At 48.3% G+C, this 21,179-nt stretch overlaps 1 protein-coding gene across 3 annotated transcripts; it reads right to left on the bottom strand.

The window, feature by feature from the left end:
• Positions 1 to 1,292: 1,292 nt before the first annotated feature.
• On the bottom strand, positions 1,293 to 21,117 carry LOC110079251 (scaffold attachment factor B1). 3 transcript variants are annotated; one of them, XM_020794147.3, is made up of 21 exons: positions 20,592 to 21,117; positions 15,965 to 16,094; positions 15,004 to 15,068; positions 14,695 to 14,892; positions 14,338 to 14,400; positions 11,299 to 11,326; positions 9,835 to 10,375; positions 9,304 to 9,350; positions 7,825 to 7,928; positions 7,400 to 7,549; positions 7,218 to 7,297; positions 6,854 to 6,969; positions 6,645 to 6,736; positions 5,799 to 5,911; positions 4,284 to 4,574; positions 3,453 to 3,590; positions 3,286 to 3,328; positions 3,027 to 3,139; positions 2,527 to 2,633; positions 2,233 to 2,281; positions 1,293 to 1,762 (listed from the first exon to the last, which is right to left on the bottom strand). In XM_020794147.3, exons 1-21 carry the CDS (start codon positions 20,898 to 20,900, stop codon positions 1,639 to 1,641), a joined length of 2,901 nt encoding a protein of 966 aa, XP_020649806.3. In that variant the 5' UTR covers positions 20,901 to 21,117; the 3' UTR covers positions 1,293 to 1,638. The 3 variants fall into 3 exon arrangements, with proteins under 3 accessions (XP_020649806.3, XP_020649807.3, XP_020649808.3); XM_020794148.3 differs by having other exon boundaries at positions 16,007 to 16,094; XM_020794149.3 differs by lacking the exon at positions 14,338 to 14,400.
• Positions 21,118 to 21,179: the final 62 nt, after the last annotated feature.

The raw sequence follows: 21,179 nt of genomic DNA, 5'->3' as shown, positions 1-21,179 counted from the left end.
ATTCAGCCAAAATCTGGCTTCCTCTCACTTCAGCCCATTATTACGAGTCCTGCACTCTGGGATGATCGAGGACAGATCCTGCCCCTCCTTTGTATGCCTATCTTCCAAGTCTTTGAAGAATGTTATCCTGGCGACTTTTCCATTTTCGTACTGCTCTAATAATAATTTTTTTTGAGATTCAGCCTAAATCTTGCTTCCTGTAAATTCTGGCAATTCTGACATGTCCTGTATTGTCTGGGATGAGAGGACAGATCCTGCTCCCCCTCTATAAGACTACCTTTCAGGCCTTTGAAAAACCTTACCCTATCTCCCCTTAATCATATTTTCTCAGGACTAAACCGGCCCAGTTATGGACAAATTGTTCCCGCGGGCCCTACTATGTGCAACTTAAAGACACTTGCTGGAATTGGTGCATCCTCTTACTACACCCGAGTACCCAAATCAGATCAAATGGGCTCTAAAATGAGAAGGCCTGCGTGATTCCGGAAACCCCAAACCCCCGGGTGCTGAGGAACTGTAGATGGGGAGGATCATCGCAGGTGACAAGGAGGAGCAGAGGTCAAATCTGTTTTCTTTCAACACAATGCTGAGCTCCCCTGATGGGCTGTTTCAACTCTGAACCATACAATGTAAAAACTATGCAATTCCACCTCAAAAGAAAAGTGCAGATTTTCAAAGTTAAGCTTAGAAAGTGAATTAAAGCACAGAGTGACTGATCATCTGTTTCTCACAAGGTTGACACTTGCAGGGATCATTTTATCATAGGAAGGCAAAAGGAATTATTTTTGCCTAGAAGGTATAGAATGATGGGACTTGTAGTCCTGGTTGCCACCTGGGACCAGCCCTAAAGAGACGGGACAAAATTTGGGGAGGATATAGGGTTGGTTCCACTGGATGACAGGAACATGAGGTGCTGCGCTCCTGATAGGACTGCGAGCTTCAACAGGACCTCTGAGGCCAATTTAACAAGTCTCGTCTCTTCTTATCCCACGGTACAATTTCTTGCCATTCCCCCCACCCATTTCTTTTAATACACTTGCTCAGTTCTTTCTACCATTCTTTATTCTGGGTTTATTATTGCAGGTGCTTTTACTGTATATATGCTTATTGGAAGGTGCCCAGAGTGGTCGACCAGACCAGATGGGCGAGATATAAATCAAATAAATAAATGCCACTCTTACCCAAACCAATTTCAGAGTGAGCGGATGAACACCTTGTTTCAACATGTTTTTTTTTCCCTTCGGCCAATACTGCGACACTTCCGCGCGTACAATTTGAAAATGAAAGCCAGGTAGTTGTAAACTGTTTATTTATAGAAAATGGAATGCCTCATAAAAGAAATACGCTTTTATTTTTAAGTTGGTGGAGGGTGAGGTGGGGAGAATGCACATGGAGTTGGGAGTCGGGGTGGAGAGAAACATCACAGACAGGAACACGTTACAAAAAAACCCCAGATGGCTTCACATGTTGGGCTACGAAGTAAAACAATGAAGGTTAACTTAGAAGTCACAGTCAGTGATACACAGAGCAGTAGTGTGTGTGTGTGTGTAGGGGGGTTTGCGTGTTTTGCTTTTCTTCTCGTCTCACCATTTGTACAGTTTTTAAAAAAGGGAAAGGAAAGAGAACACAATAAAACATTCAGTAGTGACGGTTGAATCGAGGATCGCTCGGCCGGCTCCCCCTGTCTTGTCCTGCAAAGTCTTCTCCTCGGGTCTCCCCTCCATGCGAGGCTTGCGGGCCGCCCGACACGAACCCTCCCCGGCTAGAAAGAAATCCCAAAAGAGAAAAGGGTTTGTGGCCCTGTCACATTTGGGACTCTCGATCACTGATCCAGAACGCTTTAGAATGGCAGAGAACTCGCCGCCAAAGGTTGGCCAAAATAATTAAAAAACACTGTTCAGGAATAGTATAACTGGACAAAAATAGGTCCCCCCCCCTTCAGTCAAAATCAGAGTGGAGGCTGTTTTGACCTTATTCGGAAGATCAGGTGACCCAGCCTCTTTCTTGCCTGGGATAAAGGGGCAACAATGCTATGCTAGAGACAAAAATTAAATTACAAAAGTTACTGCAACTTCTACGCCATTGCCCGGTAGTTTGCAAGAGAGTATAATTTCGGAAAGGGCTTCCTGGCGTTAGAAGAAAGGAGGCGCCAGAGGAACTTAAGAAACGGTGACTTATGAAAGACAAAAGGAAAAGAGGTTGCTGTGATTCGGAGTACAGAAAGCTGCTTACCCAGACATGCCCCCTCGCATCATGTGGCCGCGCCTTCCTCGGCTCCCACCTAGAAAGAACACACACACACACACAAAACCCTTTAGGATACACTCACGCCACACAAGCTTGGACTGCTCTGAAAATCCCAAAGTCCTGGGTTGGATTCTGCAGGGGCCGGCTGAGCACCATTCCTGTCCTCGTCTAGGAGCTTCCCCCCCCCCCCCCGAGCCCAAGGCCTTGCGTCGCTCAGCCAGGGCACCCAGCTTTTTAAAAGCCACCATAAAGGGAAAGGGTTCAGCTGGAAAACGTCACCTCGCCACCGGTCGTGATCCCGTCCCATGGTTCCCCCATCGTCATTGCTCTGCCAGGAACGATCTGGATCGTATTTCCGAGAGTGATCCCCCCAGTCACGGCCATCTCTGGGAAGAAAGGAGAAAATATTCCAGAGAAAGTCTTTATCTGTCTGCACGCATCCAGAGGGGCTTCAGGGGGTCCCAGGAGCAGAAACGGATGGATCTGGCCAGGGTGGGGATGGTATTGAACTAATCTGGCCAGGACCTGCAAAGATGGAGCGCGAGGGCAGCGTACTGCCCAGGGCCATATTTCTCCACATCCAGTACAAATAAATATGGTGGTTTAAGGAAGCTGGGTTGAAAATACTGGTGACATTTCTGCCCCCTTCCCCCCCCCCCCGGCTACTCCTGTTCTTTCCGAGTACTGGGAAACACAACACTTTTTCTCTTTCATGTGAGTGGTTTCCAGATCTCAGCGCTGATCGGTGGGGCTCTCTCCCTCCATCTCCGAGGACTCACCGGGACTGTGGAGGGATTCCCCGCCCCTCGTTCATGCGCCTGTCAGAACTGTAGCTGCTCCAGCTGTCCCGCGAGTCACGATCTGGTCCCCGGTGCCGATAGTCTGTATAGTGCTGCAGAAAAGGCATGCACTGGGCTGTTAAGCAGACTCAACGCCAGATCCACTGCCTGGCAGGGATTCTTGAAGCAGACTCGGCCGTCTTTATTTACAAAACTAAACGCTCTTTAGTTTTGTAACTGGCCCCTGAAAGCAGCTCACCTGTGTGTCTCTGTCCGCCATCATGCTGCGTGAACTTTCTCTCCTGAAAATAACAATAAGCTGAAGGTGAGGCCCCTTGCATCGTTTCCCTGGTACACCCAAGCAAAGGGTAAAGCGAATGGCTAGAATCAGCTGGGAGGCAAACACAGAGAGACTGTTGGCCTAACCTGTCCAGATTGTGGTCATGGAAGCGGCCCCGATCCCTGTGGTCAAAGCTACGGAACCGATCCTGGCGGCTGAAATCGGAGCGGTGACGGTCGTCCATCGCCATCCGCTTTGCTTCTAGCCAGTAGGGATCATCTCTCCTGGAAGGAAAAGGACACAGAACGAATCAGGACACAAGAGGTCCCCTTCTCTCCCTGCGGTGTTATCCCTCAGCTGCCAAACCAAGGTGATGGGTGAAGAGAGGAAAGAAACGCAACAGCCTGCAAGAGGCCTTGCCAAAGAAATAACAGAGAAGCAAAAAAGGGAGAAAACTCTCACATGAGGGCATGCGTCATTTCCCATTCCAAAAGCCTTAAGCTTCCTTCCTGTGACTCCAAAAGCCTATACAACATAAAGTTGCAATCTACTGGAACACTCCTCCTTTGGCAAAGCAACAGCTTGAGAGAAAAGAGGGAGACCGGTTTCCTGAACACAGGAATATGTATCTGGAGGGACTGTAGTTGAGTAAAGCCTCAGACTTATTTCCAGAGTATCTGGGGCTGCTTTGCACACATTGAAGATGCCTCTGTTTATCCATTCTAGAGAACCTGGGCGGGTTCTTAATACACATCTTACCCCAGAGATGAGAGAAACTCATGCCCTGCTGGCAACATAGGCCGGCTTTTCTTCAGATCAGACTTCCTATTGCTCTAGCTCAGAGCAGAGGGAACTGGCAACGGCTGGCTAGCGAGGAGACCGCCGGGGACAGAACCTCGACCACCTGCACAAAGCGTGGGGAAAACGTCTTCTACCCAAAGCCACTCGCGAGTCGGCAGCAGCCACATCGAGCTCACCTCCCATCCATGTCGTAGGGCCGCCGCAGGGTGGAGCGGCGCGCCTGCTCGTAGCGCAGTTGCTCGTGCTGGCGCCGCAGCTCCTCCCTCTCGCTCTGGATGCGCTCCTGCTCCCGCCACCTCTCGTGCTCAATGCGCATGCGTTCCCGCTCCAGGCGCTCCCGCTCCAGGCGCTCCCGCTCCAGCCGGGTCCGTTCGAACTGCAGCTTCTCCCGGGCAATCTCCAGCCGCTCCCTTTCCTCTTGCTCTTTGATGGCTTCCAAGAGCTTCTGCTTTTCCCAGCGGTAGCGGCTGCATCGGCAGAGAAGAAACAAGCTTGGTTCCCTGCGGCAGGCACGTTGGGCCTCCTCTCTGGCCAAGTGGGCAAGGCTGTGGCCTGCTCTGCCCCTCTGTTGACAGCTTACACAACGGGTGGTTTCATGCCACAGTAACCTCTTAAAGCCTGCTGTTTCATCCAGTCACCCAAATCTGCTTTGTCACTTACTTATTTATTCATTTACTCTATTAGATCATCAGTGGCACAATACAGTAAGGGAATGAGAAATAAAACACTTTATAGCTGCCTTAGGAGGTTGAAAAATACACTTGTTTCACAACAAATGGTTTTACGTGGCTAAAAGAATAAATGCCACACAAACCAAGGACAGCCCTTAAGTAATTCATCACAGGAGCAAACAGCATTTTGCCTCTAATGATCCAGAGGGCATGAGCTATCCTGCAACTACCCAAGGCTTTATGGTTACCCGGCGTCACCCAATTCCCAAGTGTTAGGCTTTCAAAGTGCAATGAGAACACCCACGGTTTTTTTTCCCCCACCCACAGGATGACGAGTTCCTGTGTTCCCCGTTTTGTGGGCGCTTTAGGACTGCATGTGCTTTTTATGCTCAAGTTTCTCCTCGGAATACAAAACAAAAGCAAACCGAGGGTGCGGGAAGGGAAATGGCATTCCGTTATTACAACCCGACCTCAGCAGAGGAGCTCTCCTGCGAGGACGAGGCCAACGAACCAGACTCTCCGGGGGCCCCCTTTGGAGTCAGGTCCTGGAAGGAACGAGGTGCCCAAGTCTGCGAAGGGTGGGGCTGCCCACTCACCTTTGGGAGCCTCAGAGGCAGAAGCCATGAGCCTGGATGCAGGGGAGGCCGCCTCGTGAACAGGCCTCCTACTCCTGAAAGGGCTCATCCTCCCAGGGGGCCAAACCCTGCTGGTGCATTTTCCTCCTTCCTGTCGGACACCCCAGCCGCCATGCCCTGACTGGGTGGAGCTATAAAACTGCCTTTGGTTGGGAGCTCTCCCGCTCTGGCCTCTCTTTGGACCATGGCTTTGGATTGGCCGGCCCCATTTGTCTACGGTGGTGAGTTTTGCAGTCATCTCAGAATTGCTGGGCCCTTCTCTTCCTCCCTCACCCCTTCCCTGGTCTGGGACCTGACTGGCGAAGCACCAGGCTTGCCTTGCCCGGCAAGACCAGGAGGCACACAAAGGAACAAGCAGGCCGCTGTTTTGCCATACGGATCTTACCGATGTCGGTCTTCCTCCTCATGCCTGCCTCGGGATTTGCCGAAGGGCTCTGACCCCTGCCTTTCTCTGCTCTTCTCTCGGCTCTCCGATTTGCGATCCTGGCTCTTAGTGCTCTGGGTTGAACATCGAAAGTCACCAAAAAGAAAGAAAGAGAGAAAGAGAGATTAACCACATAGAATGCCATGGTCAACAGTGCTTTTTTTGGTCATGGCGTTATGGTTGCAGGGCTGAGAGTCAATGCTGGGTTCAGTCTGAGCGAATCTAAATTTAGACGGCGCTTTCTATCTACGGCTCCCAACAAGACTCCGTGAAACCCTCTGGGGGCTCCCAGGACCTCCCCATGTGCTCCTCCTGATCCATATTTTATAATCAACTGCTGGCGTACAGAACAACCTAACTGGGTTGTTCACAGAGATTTTTGTTTTGGGGCATTTTCTGTGCCTCCATTCAAATGCTCAAACCTCCTGGTGTTTTCTCTCAGCCACACACCGAGTCACGTGAGCAGACCGACCTAGTTCTACTTGTATATAAAGCCACTCTTCTACTGGACTAGCCAAGGAGACATAAACTGACGGCTTCCTTCTAAGACAAATTAATTCCAGACGAAGATTTGGAAGGTGACTTTCCAATCCAGAGAGAAGAAACCTTTTCTACTGCCGCAGACCAAGTAGGGCAGCCGTGCACAATACTGGTTTTCAAGATGTGCTGTACTACAAGTTTCATCCTCCCCGCCTGACCCCTTGCCCTTTTTCTTCCACAGAGGCTGGACATTTTAATGCATCCATTTAGTTATGAAGTAAATAATTAAAGCAGCATGCCTCAAGGGCAAGGTGGCTGTCTACTTACTCTCTCTTTTGATCGACTGGTTGTCTTTACGCTGATAACGGGCTCGCCTTTAGATTTATCCATGATCACAGTCCTTTCTGTTCCTTTGCTCCCTGCAGAAAAGCAGGAAGGAGAACTAAACTACCTGGCACAGGATTAGGGGACACCCACAACAGAAGCATCACACTCTCTCCCCTCCCCCCACACCTGTGAGAAACACTGCAGATTACCCGATTTTGAAGCCGATCCAGATCTCGACTCCTCCTTCCCCTTTTCATCTTTTTCGTCAGCTTTCTTAGCATCGTCTTTTTGGTCGCCCTTCTCGTGCTTTTTAATACTGGTAGACCTGACAAAAGAAGAAAGAAAATAAGAAAGCAAGTAAGCAAGCATGCAAGACAGATTCAAGTCCAAATTGTTAATCTGGAGCAGAAACTGATTTACTTCAAATGCAGTTGAACTGGGAGCCAAACTGTAGAACTCATCAGTCTGACACATCTGAACACATTGTTGCTAGCAAGGACGCATATATGTGTTTCCAATTAAAATTATAGACATATATAGGGAAAGAAGGGGGACGAGCTTGATAAATCTTACCTTTCACTGGCTGATCCTTCATTCTTCACATCACTCTCCTTTTTATCCAAAAGTTTCTTTGTAGCTGGTTCATTTTTTGCCTGAAATTATATTTCTCATTAGAAAAAAAAAGTGTTGAGGGCTGCTTTATTCTTCAGTCGTGGTGGGGATACCCCTCCCCCCACAAAAAGCTCTCTACTTACCCTTTCGAGAGAAATTATTTTGCCATGCAACTCTGTTTTATGGCAGTGGGTAATGCATTTTGTGGCTTCTTCAGCTGTGGACATCGTTACAAAACCGTAACACCGAGAACCCGGACTTCGAGCGTTGGTCACTACTTTGGCACCAACCACCTGAAGAAGGGAAGGAAGTATATGGATTTAACACAGTTGGGTAAAATTATTCATTAGATTTACTTATGTATTTGAAGGATTACTTATGTATTAGCAGGGGAACATGCGAAAGTCAGCCACCCATTTGTGGCATCTGGTCAGTGAGGTTCAGGCCAAAACTCTCTTAATGGCTGGGGAAAACAGCATCTTTATCCCCTCAACTTTAAGTGGACAAATAAATATCCTTCGTCTGTCTCTTTACCACGCAGTTCAAAGAGTATTCAACATGGCCGTACTTTTCCATATTTGCTGAAGAGGGTCTTCAAGTCTGTCGCGCGGGTGGTGGAAGAAAGGCCGCTGACCCAGAAGTTCCGGCCGGAACTGCTGCTGCCGCCGTGACCTGGTTGGAAACAGGAAGCTGTTAATCCCGAAGCCACAATCCCCCCTGAAACAGACCGCTGAAGGGACCCGCCGGCCTAGCAAAGCAGCTACATTACAGGTCAGGTCGCTACGTGTCATGGCCATGACAGACACTGGCTGGTGAAACATGGACCTAATTTGAAGCAGAACTGCACTGTATAGTGGTGCCTCGCATTGCGACATTAATTCGTTCCAGCAAAATCGCTGCTAAACGAAAATGTTGCAATGCGAAAATAAAAAAGCCCATAGAAACGCATTAAAATGCGATTAATGCGTTCCTAGGGGCTTCAAACTCACTGTTCAGCGAAGATCCTCCATAGCGCGGCCATTTTCGCAGCCTGTTAAGCGAGGAATCCATCCCAGAAAACAGCGGGCAGCCATTTTGAAACTGCCGATCAGCTGTTAAAAAAGCATTGCTTTGCCATGATCGGTTCCCCAAGCAGGGAACGGATCATGGCAAAGCGAAATTCCACCACCAGCCAGCCCTGGACGATGGCCGGTCTCCTTGGTGGTGCTGTCCTAGGGCACAGACGGGCGGGCCAGAGCGGCGGGCCATGTCCGGGCCACCGCCTGGGCAGCCGCGGGGCAAACACACACTGCTCGGGGCCTCTCCCTCCGGCGGCCGAGCTCCTCCGGCTCTCCTCGGCGCTCCCAAAACCCAGCGAGCCTTTCCAGGGCCGGCACCGCAGACAGGGCATTGGCTGCCCAAGGCGCTTGGCTCCGGCCTCTGCCTCCACCCCCCTCTTGCCCTCGGCGCCCGGTGGGCCGCACTCCCCGGGCGCTGAAAGGAAGGCCTCCGGGGTTTGTCCGCATTGGACGGCGAGCGGCAGGAGGAGGGCTTGGAGGCAGGCAGCCGCCCGGGGTGGGAAGGGGCGCGCCACCCACTGCCAGCCAGCCAGCCCTGGACGATGCCCAGTCTCCTTGGCGGGGCTCTCCCAGGGCGAGGAGGGGGTCTCTGGCACGCCCCCCCCGTCCAGCCGCTGCTGCCCTGATCCCAGTCGGGCGCCTCCTCCTTTGCAGCGCCTCCCGCCATAACTCTCTGGCTCGGCGCCCCAGGGGTGCGCATGGGGATCAGGGCCAGGCCCTTTGCCCCTCCTTCCGCTGATCAGCTGTTAAAAAAGCATTGCTTTGCCACGATCGGTTCCCCAGGGAACCAATCATCGCAAAGCGAAATTCCCCAATAGGGAACATTGCAAAGCGATCGCAAAATCTTCATCGCAAAGCGATTTCATCGCTATACGAAGCAATCGCTATGCAAGGCAACACTGTAGCTGGAACATTCTGAGACCAAGACGCTATCAAGCCACGAGCGAGAATCTGAAGATGGATGAAGGTAGGATTTTGAGGTCCCGTACCTTTCTCCTCTTTTGAAGCCAGTTTTGCATCTTGGGCCTCCTCAGAACTAAGGAGAGAAAAAGGAGGGAAATAACAGAAGAGAAAAATCAAAAGGGAAAAAGGAGTCAAAGGGTTTTGGAATATGTGAAATGGAATAAAAAGCAGTACCTACCAGAATTAGTTTTGTACAACACCATTATGTATTAAAGGCAACATTAAAAGCATCTCAGCAAAATAAGCAAAGGGTTTAGGGACACCCTGGCAAAACAGATCTTGCAGACAACTCAAAATGCATAAGTTTAAGAAATGCAACCTTTTCTAATATTGCTTTGGAAGGTTGCAAAAAAAGGGAGCAGGGAACCACGTTTGGGGTCTTTTTATACTGACAAGGGGAAAAAGAAACCCTACAAGATGCGTTTTAGGCACGGTAAGGAGTTTCAGGGATCTGGCAGGCCAATTAGAAGAAATGCACCAACCCCATCTCTTAAGAGATTTTTTCTCTCTCTTTTTTAAAAATACAGCATCTGTTCTAGAACGGAGAAGCAACAAACCTCGTGTTCTGATCACCCCCTTCTGGGGCAGAGGGCTCTCTAGTGGCGGAGGACTCTTCCTCACCATTAGCCTTGGCTTCCATCTTCTCGGCTTCTGGGCTAGCCGCCTGGGGACCTGCGTCCGTCTCTGCGGCTGCCTCACTACTGGCTTCCTCCGCTTGCGCGCCTCCGCTACTCTCACCTCCTCCTCCACCACCACTCCTGCTCTCTACTGCTAAAGAGTCAGAGTCCAGCTCGGCTTCCTCAACTCTCTGTTCGCTCGGCTTCCCTTTCGCTACCCCTAAGTTTTCGCCTTCCTCTTCCTCCTTCTTGGCCGCGGCCCGGCCCGCACGGCTCTCCGAGTCTAACAGCTCTTCGTCCGGCTGAGCAGCGGGGCCGAGCGCCTCTTCCTCTTCCGCCAGCTTGCCGGGCCACTGGCTGGTCGCTTCCTGCGCCTGCTCCACTTCGGAGGGCTCTTCTGCGTCTTCCTCTTCTTCCTCTTCCTCTTTAAGGGGCTCAGATTTACAAGTGTCACCCAAATTGTCGAGTATTTTCTCATTTTCTATGGATTTAACAGGAATAGAATGGCACAAGGTTTAATCACCAGGGAAACACAGCAAAGACAAATGCGGAAGGGGCTTGGCTGCCCCACTAACACCGAGAGAACGGCTAAATCTACACAGAGATTGGAACACCCTCGGCTAGACCACATTCAAACGCCTACAGCTAACTAGACATGGCTTACTAAAGCAAGATCATACTGTACGAAGAAAAAGATACGACTCTGTCAGTTTAACGAAAACCTTCTGGCTTGTTCTTGACAGGTCTTCCAAGAGGCTTATTCTTCTCAAATTCCAAGAGACTTAAAACGGAATGAATCAAAGAAAACAAAATTCCATTTCAAACTCTGAATTTCTTTCTTTTTGTTTAAAGCTGGGCAGTCCAATATGAAAAGAGGAATGTCTTCTGATGATGTGTGAAAGTCCAAGAAAGGAAATATTGTTTTAGGTAATTTCCACGAAGCACCTCTTGTCTTCCTTCTTCTGTGATCTTCTAACTCACTTAATGCTTTCAACTAACATCGCTACTCTTAACTGATCATGCAATCATTTATCTATATTTATCTATCTCTATATATGTATATACACATAAACCTAAAGGTCTGTTCTACAGGTAGAACGTCTTCTGCACACTTTTGATTAACATTTCTTCTACTGCAATTGTAAATCTAAATTGAACTATTTACACGTCTACATTAAATAAATACCTTTCAAACCTAGAAAGTTCATTCACTAAACGACTAGCATGAGTTCTCAGAGCTAGAGATACAGTTGTGGTTCACACCTTTATCAAGTTCGAAATGGTGTCGATTGTCTGCTATACATTTGTATAGTCTTGTAAGGATAAATCCTTTTAAAAAAAAGAGAGAGAGGGAGAGAGAGAGAGGGAGGGAGAAAGAGCTAGAAAAAAATTATTGAGAAATACCTGCATCTGAACACTGCTCTTCCAAGTCCTGTAAAAATAGGGAGAAACAGTTAAATGGAGCAGAAATTGTCTGAAGTATTGAATACTGTGATCCTGCTGTGGGTGTGAAGCTTTATAAAGAACAGTAGGACAAGATTCCTGACCTGGAGGCAGAGGTGAGGTTACAGTTTAAAATCTGGCACAAAGAAACAACGGAAGGAGAAAAAAAGAGGGGGCAAAATACATTTTTATTTCAAGCAGTGCTAGATTAGAATAGGGAAATGAGAGGACCGTGTTTATCAGATTACAGTGAATCTGGCCTTTGGAACTCTCTCAGGCCACTGGAGAGAAAATACAGGCCATGAGATTTTTGAAAATTAAAATCTGATAGGAATATAGATTTCAATCAAAGGAATGGTGTTTGGCTGTGGAATATTAACAAATGTCGGAAACAGCGAAGATGGTAAAAAATGTATTATCAACTGGGAAGTGAGACACAACCACAGCCTGCCAGCAAGATGCTCATTTTCAGCAGGGTTTCTGCATCATCATCACAATTCCACAACTTGGCTCGGTCCGAGTCTCTTGTGCCATGGAAGGTGTGGGGGTTTGTCAACAAGCACAAAAAAACAAAAATAAAATAAAATCCAACTTTGGAAAAGCTACACGGCACCTACTCAGTGCCACATGGCTGCCACCTCCCCCTGCAACACCATCAAGTTCATTCATTTCTTAGACGTAATATTTCGGTTTCCTGCTACCCAAGAGGCCCAAGGAAGCCAAAGAATTGCAATCACCACTACCACCTTGCAAAATTACAGTATAGCAAAGGCACTTCAATTAATGGCTTGCATTTTCGTAAACGGAGTCACTCATCTTCGGCTTCTGCTGAACTGTCCCAGACCATCGGAAAGGACGAGCCAGTAGGCAGGATTCAGGCCAACAGGTCAGGTGGGAAACATGATTAACAGAGGGCCAGATAGCTACCCTGTTTCCCCGAAAACAAGACATGGTCTTATATTAATTTTTGCTCCAAAAATGCATTAGGGCTTATTTGCAGGGGATGATTTATTTTTGTCATGTACATCCACCTCCATTTATTGAAATGCAGTCATGCCATTTTCTGGTTGCTGCACAAGGGCGGAGAGCGGGATTGCACTGAACTAGGGCTTATTTTTGGAGTAGGACTTATATTACGAGCATCTTGAAAAAAGCATACTAGGTCTTATTTCCAGATTAGGTCTTACTTTTGGGGAAACAGGGTAGGCAGCCTGGCCAGAAACCCCATACAAGACACACGGTCGCCATTTTAACTGTTTTGGGGTGAATCTTCCAAGATGCCTCATCTCTCTCTCTCTGAACCCTGATGCTGCTCCCCTGCCAAGCCTCGTGTATAAACTGAAAACAGTGTCTATATATACACACACACACCCTTGCAAAAATCCAGGATTGGGCCAGAGAAACCTGCTCACCCAAATTGTGTCTGGCCCAGGCCTTCAGTTTGCCTGTCCTCCCTTCAGGTCCTTCACCAAGAATTCCATCCCCTATTTTCAGCAGGAATGCCAACACCCCCCCCCCCAAACTTCAAGACAGTCTAATGAGATTAAGCAGAGGTAATCTTTGCCACCCCTAATCTATCTGCTGGGAACATTTCCCCCCACAGACTGGGGCTCCCCAATCCGCACTCCCTTTTTCTGTGTGTGTGTTTGGTTTAGGGAAAGATCACCCCTTTCTTCCCTCTTATCAAGACAAAAAAGCAAAGTGTGCTGTTTATATTCCGCCCCAGATCTCTCTCCCCGTATCTAATTTCTCTGCAACCAGCTTCTCCTTATGCCTATGCCGTGCTCTCGAGTGTGGGGTAGCCTCAGTGTGACACAGAAGCCAAGCCTGTAAAAGGCACCTGTTGTGCTTCCAAAGCGCTTGTCGTTTGCAAAGGGGGGAGACTTAAGTTCCAAATCTCCCAGATTCAAATACAATAATCGTAGGAGAGGGTTCGTTCTCACCCCCTCCTCGGCTCCAGGATCACGGCCAAGTTCATGCACTTAAAAGCAATGGATGCTCCTTATATACCGCCCCACAGCACTTAAAGTATTCTCAGGGTTTTTAAAAAATAATTTAATGGTGCAGGCTACATATGGCCTACCCACCCAGTGAGCTGGGTACTCAATTGACCAGCCTCAGAAGGACCAGCAGCAAGAGGACAAGCTGCTCTGCTTTTGGAAGTCAATTGTTCTTAAACCAGTTTAAACTGTTAGAACATCTTAGTTATCTGTATCCTGCCATATGAGGTTTTGATCGCGAACATGCTATGAACGTAAAATACTGGGGGGGGGGGGGGGGGGGGAGGGACTGTTCCTGAATAAGAAACTGCCAGCCTGAGAAACCACTTTGCTAATATGTATTTATTTTTACAGACTGTAGGATTTGGCTATAGATAGATATTACATATAGCGGTGTGAAACATTGGTGGCCTGTGTTTAAAAAAATGTTTTACTTCATGACAGCATTAGTGGCCTCTGTCTGCTTCTCAGGCATGGACTCAAACAGAAAATGCAGCAACAGCTGCAGAAAGCAAAACCTCTCTGCAGTGGCCAGCTTCAAAGAGACAAGTTTCATGATGACATCTTTCAATTATACATCAGAGCCAATAAGCAGGAAAATGGAAACAAGCAGCTGAGGTCCCCCGTTGACGCTGCCGTGTGCCGAGAAAGGGCAGGTTGAAGAACCGCCCGCAGGAGAAGCTGCTGCTTCAGGAGCTGGTCAGTAAGAAAGGCTAAGAGGGAGCAGAAAACAAGAGTGGCCTTTCCCAATATGGGCCATTTATAGTCCATGGGAAAGGATTCCTGATTCTGAACTGTTCTGCCGGTTGCAATCCACTAATGCTCATGAGCTACAAAAGCACACTGCTTGGTTTTGTTTTTAAACTCCACACTGATGTTTTATTCCCCCCACTGCTTGCACTGGCTTTAACTGCTGGAGACAGAAAGGAGACCTCGGAGGCCTGACGCCTGCCCTTCTCCATTCCCTACTGTGAATTTACCCCACGAGAGGAGACCTTACCTTCACTGCAGCTAAACCCGGAGAAGCAGCTTCTAGCTGATCCTCGAGTTCATCAGCGTTCTCCTGAGGAAGCAGGAGACACATCAGATGAGATACATGTTCCACATAGCTGGCCAACCACATTTCATCCTGCTCCACTGCCCTTGGGACTCCAGCTTCTGTCAGCAACCCTGATGCCTGGCCTTTTTCACTGAACTCTTAGGCGTGGCAAGCGCCTGGCTTAGCGACAACAACAGAGACCCCCCTCGCTCTTTAGGCAAGGCCCTAGGTGGGGCTCAGACTACAGGAAGACCTCAGCCAAACCTAGACGCTAAGAAGATTGCAAAGGAACCGCACACAAGTCACAAAAAAAGTTACCTCGCTCTCCATGAGCTGGTCTGGGAGCTCCTTCATCTCCACGTCAATGTTGTCTTTGTCTGAATCGAGGACATTTTCGGAGCCGAAATCCTCCCCACCGTCCACCGCGCTGGAGTTGTCTATTTCTGCTTCGTCCAAAACGCTGATGTCCATCATGTCAATGTCCTGCAGGTTCTCGGAACTGGCTTCGGTGTCCTCCTGTTGTGGGGAGGAGGGGAGGGGACGTACAACACAGAGATCAGGAGAAAAAGCGCATCCCGGCATGGGCTTTAAAATCAGCTTTAGTAATGCTTCCCCTTCCCTCCATACCTGCCCATCTCTCGAATTCTCCTCCAAACAATTGTCGTCGCCACTTTCATCTTCCGGCTTTCGCCCTGAAAAACAAGGGATGGATTCAGGATCAGTGACAGAACAGGCGGCCTTTTCCAAAGCTTTCCCCAGTCCCCCCCCCCACTTCAAAGAGAGCATCATTACCTTAAAATCAATACGGGAAGACTTGAAAGTTGGATACAGGGTCCAAAGAGAACCACTTTTACATCTGTACTTCTTTATACAGACTTCCTTTACTACGAAATGCACGCTTTGGATGGTAAGTATAACTCTGCAGATTTCCACCTAACGGAGGGCGCTTGCACTTTATGGTTCTGAAGTCTGAACTGCTGGATGGTGCCACACTTTTCAGCCAGCCTGACTCTAAGGGAGGCTATAATTCTCCTGACAAGACATGACTTTGGTTCCTAGACTAATCCCCTAAAATATGAAAGTTGGCCACCCCAATTTAAAAGTCTGACTAGGAAGGTCCTTTCGAGGAGAAAGGCAGGCTAATTTCTTTTAAAAATTAAATAATGTGGCAGTAATGTCTTATTAGTCTTTTATTGTCCATTATACTCTACAGCTGGTCTCTTGCCCATTGCTACCATCTTGAATTTTAGGTCTGCTGTTCTTTTATATTATTTTTAATTTATATGTGCAGATTTGGTAGTATCTGGCTGTTTTTTTCATTGCTAGAAAGCACACAGAATAGTTCAAATAAAACAGAATGAATGAAAAATAAACAAGTAAACAAACAAATAATGCATTGCAACCTATTCCTGCAGGCTCCACCTGCTTTTACTTCAACTTACATTTCTGACCTATACAACGCTTGGGGAAAAACCCAAATGAGCCCTACTTTTGAGTTTACAATCTTAAAGGTCGTGACATAAAACGAGAAAACTATGCATAATCTATCCGTGTAAAATAAAAAGGCTAAGAGGGGGAAAAAACCTACCCGCAACAAAAAAGCAAGTTCGACTTGGTAGCCGTTTTGTACCTTTCACAGTCCTTTTGGGCGTTTTTTTGCTGGCACTCTCTGAAGCCACTGGGACTTCATCGGGGTTCCCACCTTCTTCTTCAATTGCCTGTTAGGAAGGGAAAATGGCGTGAGTATTTCAGACACTCTGCGGAGATGTGCGGAAGGACGCCGTTCCTGGCAAGGAAGAACAAGCCCAGGTAACTCAGCTTTTCTGTGCTATTGGCTACTGATGGTGGACATCCTCCCCTGCAGCCTTACACAGCGGATATAGAAAGTTTACACACCCGTTAAAATGTCAAGTGTCTGTGATGTTAGAAAAATGAGACAAATATAAATCATTTCAGAATTTCTTCCACCTTTAATGAGACCCATGAACGGTACAGTTCAGTTGAACATTTCAGTTGAACAACAAAATGAAATATTTTAGGGGGAGGGAAGTAAAAATAAAAAACTGAAATAATATGGTTGCATCTGTGAGCACGCCCTTAAACTAATACTTTTGTCAAAGCACCTTTTGATATTATAGCACTCAGCCTTTTTGGGTAGGAGTCCCATTAGTATGGTACATCTTGACTTGGCAATATTTGCCCATTCTTTGCAAAAACGCTCCAAATCTGTCAGATAGCAAGGGCATCTGTGCACAGCCCTCTTCAGATCACCCCACAAATATTCAATTGGATTCAGGTCTGGGCTCTGGCTGGGCCATTTCAAAAACGTTAATCTTCTTCTGGTGAAGCCATTCCTTTGTTCATTTGGATGTATGCTTTGGATCATTGTCACGGTGAAAGATGAAGTTCCTCCTTATGTTCAGCTTTTAAGGTTTTATGCCAATATTGACTTGGAACTATTCATAATTCCCTCTACAATGACTAAAGAAAAATAGCCGCAAAGCATAATGCTGCCACCACCATGCTTCACTGTGGACATGGTGTTCTTTTGGTGATGTGCAGTGTTATTTTTGCACCAAACATATCTTTTGGAATTAGGGCCAAAAAGATCAATCTTGGTTTCATCAGACCATAACACTTTTTCCCACATGCTTTTGGGAGACTTCAGATGTTTGATACTCCCAGAGCTCGGTGTCTTAGCTAATTCTATTAAGCTAAAGCCCAAGCAATAATAATAAGTTGAAAGTTTATTGGAGGAAAGGGCGACAGGTTTATTCAGATAAGACAAGTGCACACTGGGGTGCTCAGTTGGGTGGGGGACCCAGAGATGAACAGGGTTAAAGATTTTATGCAGTTCTAAAAAGGAAACAAAAGTATGCAGTAGTTCACTGGTCCTTGAGGTGAATTGGTTACAATTTCTCGCATCTCTGCAAAGCAGTTAGTTTCTCATGCACAGAGCAGCTGATCTCTAAGGAATGTTGAATCTTCCTTACAAAGCGCTACTTTTTGTTTGGCACTTGCTCCCTTCTTGCATGTGTTTTTGCAAATTTTAGCTGGACTTGGATGCTTTTCTTCATAAGAAAAGGCTTCCATTTTGCCACTCTACCCCACAGCCCAGATATATGAAGAATATGGGAGATTGTTGTCACATATACCACACAGCCAGATATTCCTTTAATGTGGCTGTAGGCCTCTTGGCAGCCTCCCTGATCAATTTGCTTCTAGTCTTTTCATCAATTTTGCAGGGACGTCCAGTTCTTGGTAATGTCACTGTTGTGCCATATTTTCTCCACTTGATGATGACTGTGTTCCATGGTACAGTATATCTAATACCTTGGAAAACTTTTTTGTACCCTTCTCCTGACTGATACCTTTTCACAATGAGATCCCTCTGATGCTTTGGAAGCTCTCTGCAGACCATGGTTTCTGCTGTAGGATGTAACCAAGAAAATGTCAAGAAAGACCTACTAGCACAGCTGATCTTTATTTGGGATTCCTCAGAGGCACTTTAAATGATGGCAAAGGTGTCCCGACCCCTGCTTAACACGAGTTTGATTGTGACTATTTACTGCTGAACACAGCTACATCCCCAATTATAAGAGAGCGTGCACACAGAATGCAACCATATTATTCCAGTTTTTTATTTTTACTTTCCTCCCCCTAAAATATTTCAGTTTGTTGTTCAACTGAGTCATACAGTTCATAGGTCTCATTAAAGGTGAAAGAAGTTCTGAAATGATTTATCTTTGCCTCATATTTTTACATCACAGACACCTGACATTTTAACAGGGGTGTGTAAACTTTTTATATCAACTGTAGGCTCCCTCATTTGAATAAAAAAAAGGAGACTGCTCAGGAGACTCTGATTTTCCCCCCAGTACAAAAGCCCACAAGCAGTTCCAGGACGCTGGAGCACCCTCCCTCTAGCAGGGTCAAAGAACTGGCACTGACGGCTGTTCTGCCTCTGATACTAGAAATCAGATGTGAGGGGAAAACCACACCTCTGCACCCTTCTACTGGGAAGGATAGCGAGCCATCTCCACCCGGCATCTATTGGTGCCAGTGCAGGATGGCATGGACGGCAATCCACTACTCTTTCAGGCCCAAGGAACCCAACAGCCAGGCCAGGTTTATCTAGTAGTGGGGGAAAAGAACGTGGGGCCAAGGGGAATGACAACAATATGTTTCCAATTATTTGAGAGTTGCCAGGGCGATGATGCCATTTCTTCACCTGGGTGGCCATAATGGTGGGCATTTAGGCACTTCTTTAACTGCCTGGTGGGCTTGTGAGGATTTCTTTACCTGGGTGGTGAGCAATTCTTTACACGGGTGGCAGTTCCTCAGGCCCCTCTTTAAGTAGTTAATGGGATTCAGGCTTTTCGGGTGGTGAACATTTGGGCACATCTTTGCCCCAATGGTGAGCATTTCTTGACCCAAGCGGGCGGGCATTCAAGCACTCTTTTAATTGGCATTGCTGGATTTCTTTGCCGGGGTGGTTGAAGTGCCCACTATGAAGAACGCCCGGGTCGCCCCAGCCATTCATATACTGATACCCTGATATTCAGCCCCCAAATCTATCCCCCCACACCCTGATTGTCCTCTGCTATGTTCATCTCCTGATTTTCCTCTAAGGCCCTCAACATGGCTCTTAACCCTCCCCAGGTTTTCAAAAAACAGTTCCTTGGTACTCTTTCCAAAGGTACCAACATAGCACGTCTAGGAGGTGCCATGGAACCGAAGGCACCTTGGGGACCCCCATTCCGTCACCCCCTCCCTCCTGAATTCAGCAGACCCACCTGAACCAAACGGATGGATTCCCTGGAGCATCACTCTCCCCTTGGAGCAACACCGAACAATTCAGAGTTAGGCATTATCGCCCAGGCAGTGAACTACAATTATTTGTGACCGATTGGCCTCTTTTGATCCCTCCCTTCAGGGGAGACGCACTAGAAACACCACTGTGGAATTGCCCACAAAAATAATTGTCTTTAGGGTGCCATGGTTTTGGATTTATAGACACATATATACATAAATGAAATCCACACATTTACAAAAACATACTCGCACATGTACAAAATACGTACACACAAATGTGTGTGCCTGTCTAACTAACTTATCTATAAATCTATATAGACTTAAGTATGTGTAGGTGTCGATAAAGATGGAAAGAGGCATGTAGACAGATATATAATTAAGGACATAAACATATTTTCTTTTCCCAAGTCAGTGTTCTATAGCGTCGGAGAATACACAGCGGATGGGGAAGGTCCCACTCCCTGCTCTCTTTCTAGGGATGGAGATCCACTGATCTATCTCCATCCCGAAAGAGAGCATGTACTGTATATCTATCTCTCTGCACCTATCTAGATACGTGTCTGGGTAGGTCTCTATCTAGATACTGTATCGATATTAAGGAACCCCAGTTTTTGTCCTAGATCGTTAAGACCGATCGACAGAAACAGACCAACTTGCGGCCCTTTAAAAGATTTAAGGGTTAGAAGGGAGGATCCAGGCAGGGTCTTCCAGGGCCAAGATTCCGAGATTGGTTTATTTTATTTTTCTAACTCTCTTAGTTTGGGCCTTTCCTCCCTTTCTGCCCGGAGGGAGGTCACGGGCCTCGTCTCTCCGGAGGCCCAACCAGGGCGGGCGAGCAGGCAGGGAGGGGGGAGGGGGGAGAGGAAAGGACAGAGGGCTAAGACACCCCCCGCCCACATACACACGCAGAAGAGAAGGGGGGGAAGTGTTTTTGGGTTTTTTTTGCGGAGGATGGGGGTGAGGAAAGGAGCCCTCCCCCCCCAGGCCGCTGTTCCTTCTCGGCGTGGGTCCGGCGGCGGGACGAGGCCCGGAACGGAGGGCCGTTAGAGCCGGAGGGAGCAGTCTTTCCCCTTTCTTTCTCCCCCCTCGCCGGGGTGGGTGACGTCACGCGTCCCCCGCCCGTGGAGGGTGGGGAGAAAAAAGAGGACAAGGGGCCTCCCTCCGAAAAGAAAAAAAATATGTACAGCATATAAAAGGCGAGCAAGGCCCTGCCGGAGGATCCAGGAGGGCCTTTCTCCCCCCCCTCTTTTCCTCGGGGGGGGGGCCTTGAGGGATGGGCCTTTTTTCTTCTTCTCCACCTCAGGGGTGGGGCTCATCTAGGGTCTTTCTCGGCCTTTCATTCTTTCCCTCAGGGGTGGGGGGTGGAGAGGCAAGAAGAGAAAAAAAAGGGGGGGGCTTACGGTGCGGAGGCGCTCGAGCAGGACGCTCTTGTTGCCGCCCGAGTCCAGGTTGCGGCGCTTCAGCTCGGCCCGCAGGTCGATCACCCTCAGGTCGGCCAGGCGCCGGGTGGACGGCGACGAGGACGACGACCCCGGAGGAGGAGGAGGGAGGAGAGAAGGCGCCGCCGCCCCGGCCCCGCTGAGGGAAGGCGAGGACGGAGAAGGCAGAACAGGGGCCCCCGCCGTCGCCTCTCCTTCTCCCGCCGTAGCTCCGGCCGCCTCCTCTCCGCCGGGCCCCTCCGGGCCTTGGCTCGCCTCAGCGGTCGCCATCCGCAAACAACAACCGCCGCTTCGGAGAAAGCCCGCCTCGGCTTTCTTCCCGCATGAAACGAAGGGCGAGAGAGCTTTCTTTCTTTCTTTTCTCCGTCGACGCCGCCAACCGTCCCCGGTTTTACCTCAGACAAAATGGCGGGAAGGCCTCGGGAGAAGAAGAAGGGGGGGAGGCGAAAAGAAAACCACCTCAGGCCAAGCCACAGCCGAGCGGAATAATTAAAAAAAAAAAAAAGCACTCGAGGCGGCGCGCCTGCGTGGAGGAGGAGGAGGAGGCGA

Source organism: Pogona vitticeps, chromosome 7 (genome assembly GCF_051106095.1).
Source record: "Pogona vitticeps strain Pit_001003342236 chromosome 7, PviZW2.1, whole genome shotgun sequence".
NCBI lineage: Eukaryota > Metazoa > Chordata > Lepidosauria > Squamata > Agamidae > Pogona > Pogona vitticeps.
The sequence above is the reverse complement of the archived record's forward strand: the minus strand, read 5'-3'. Positions and strand labels throughout refer to the sequence as shown.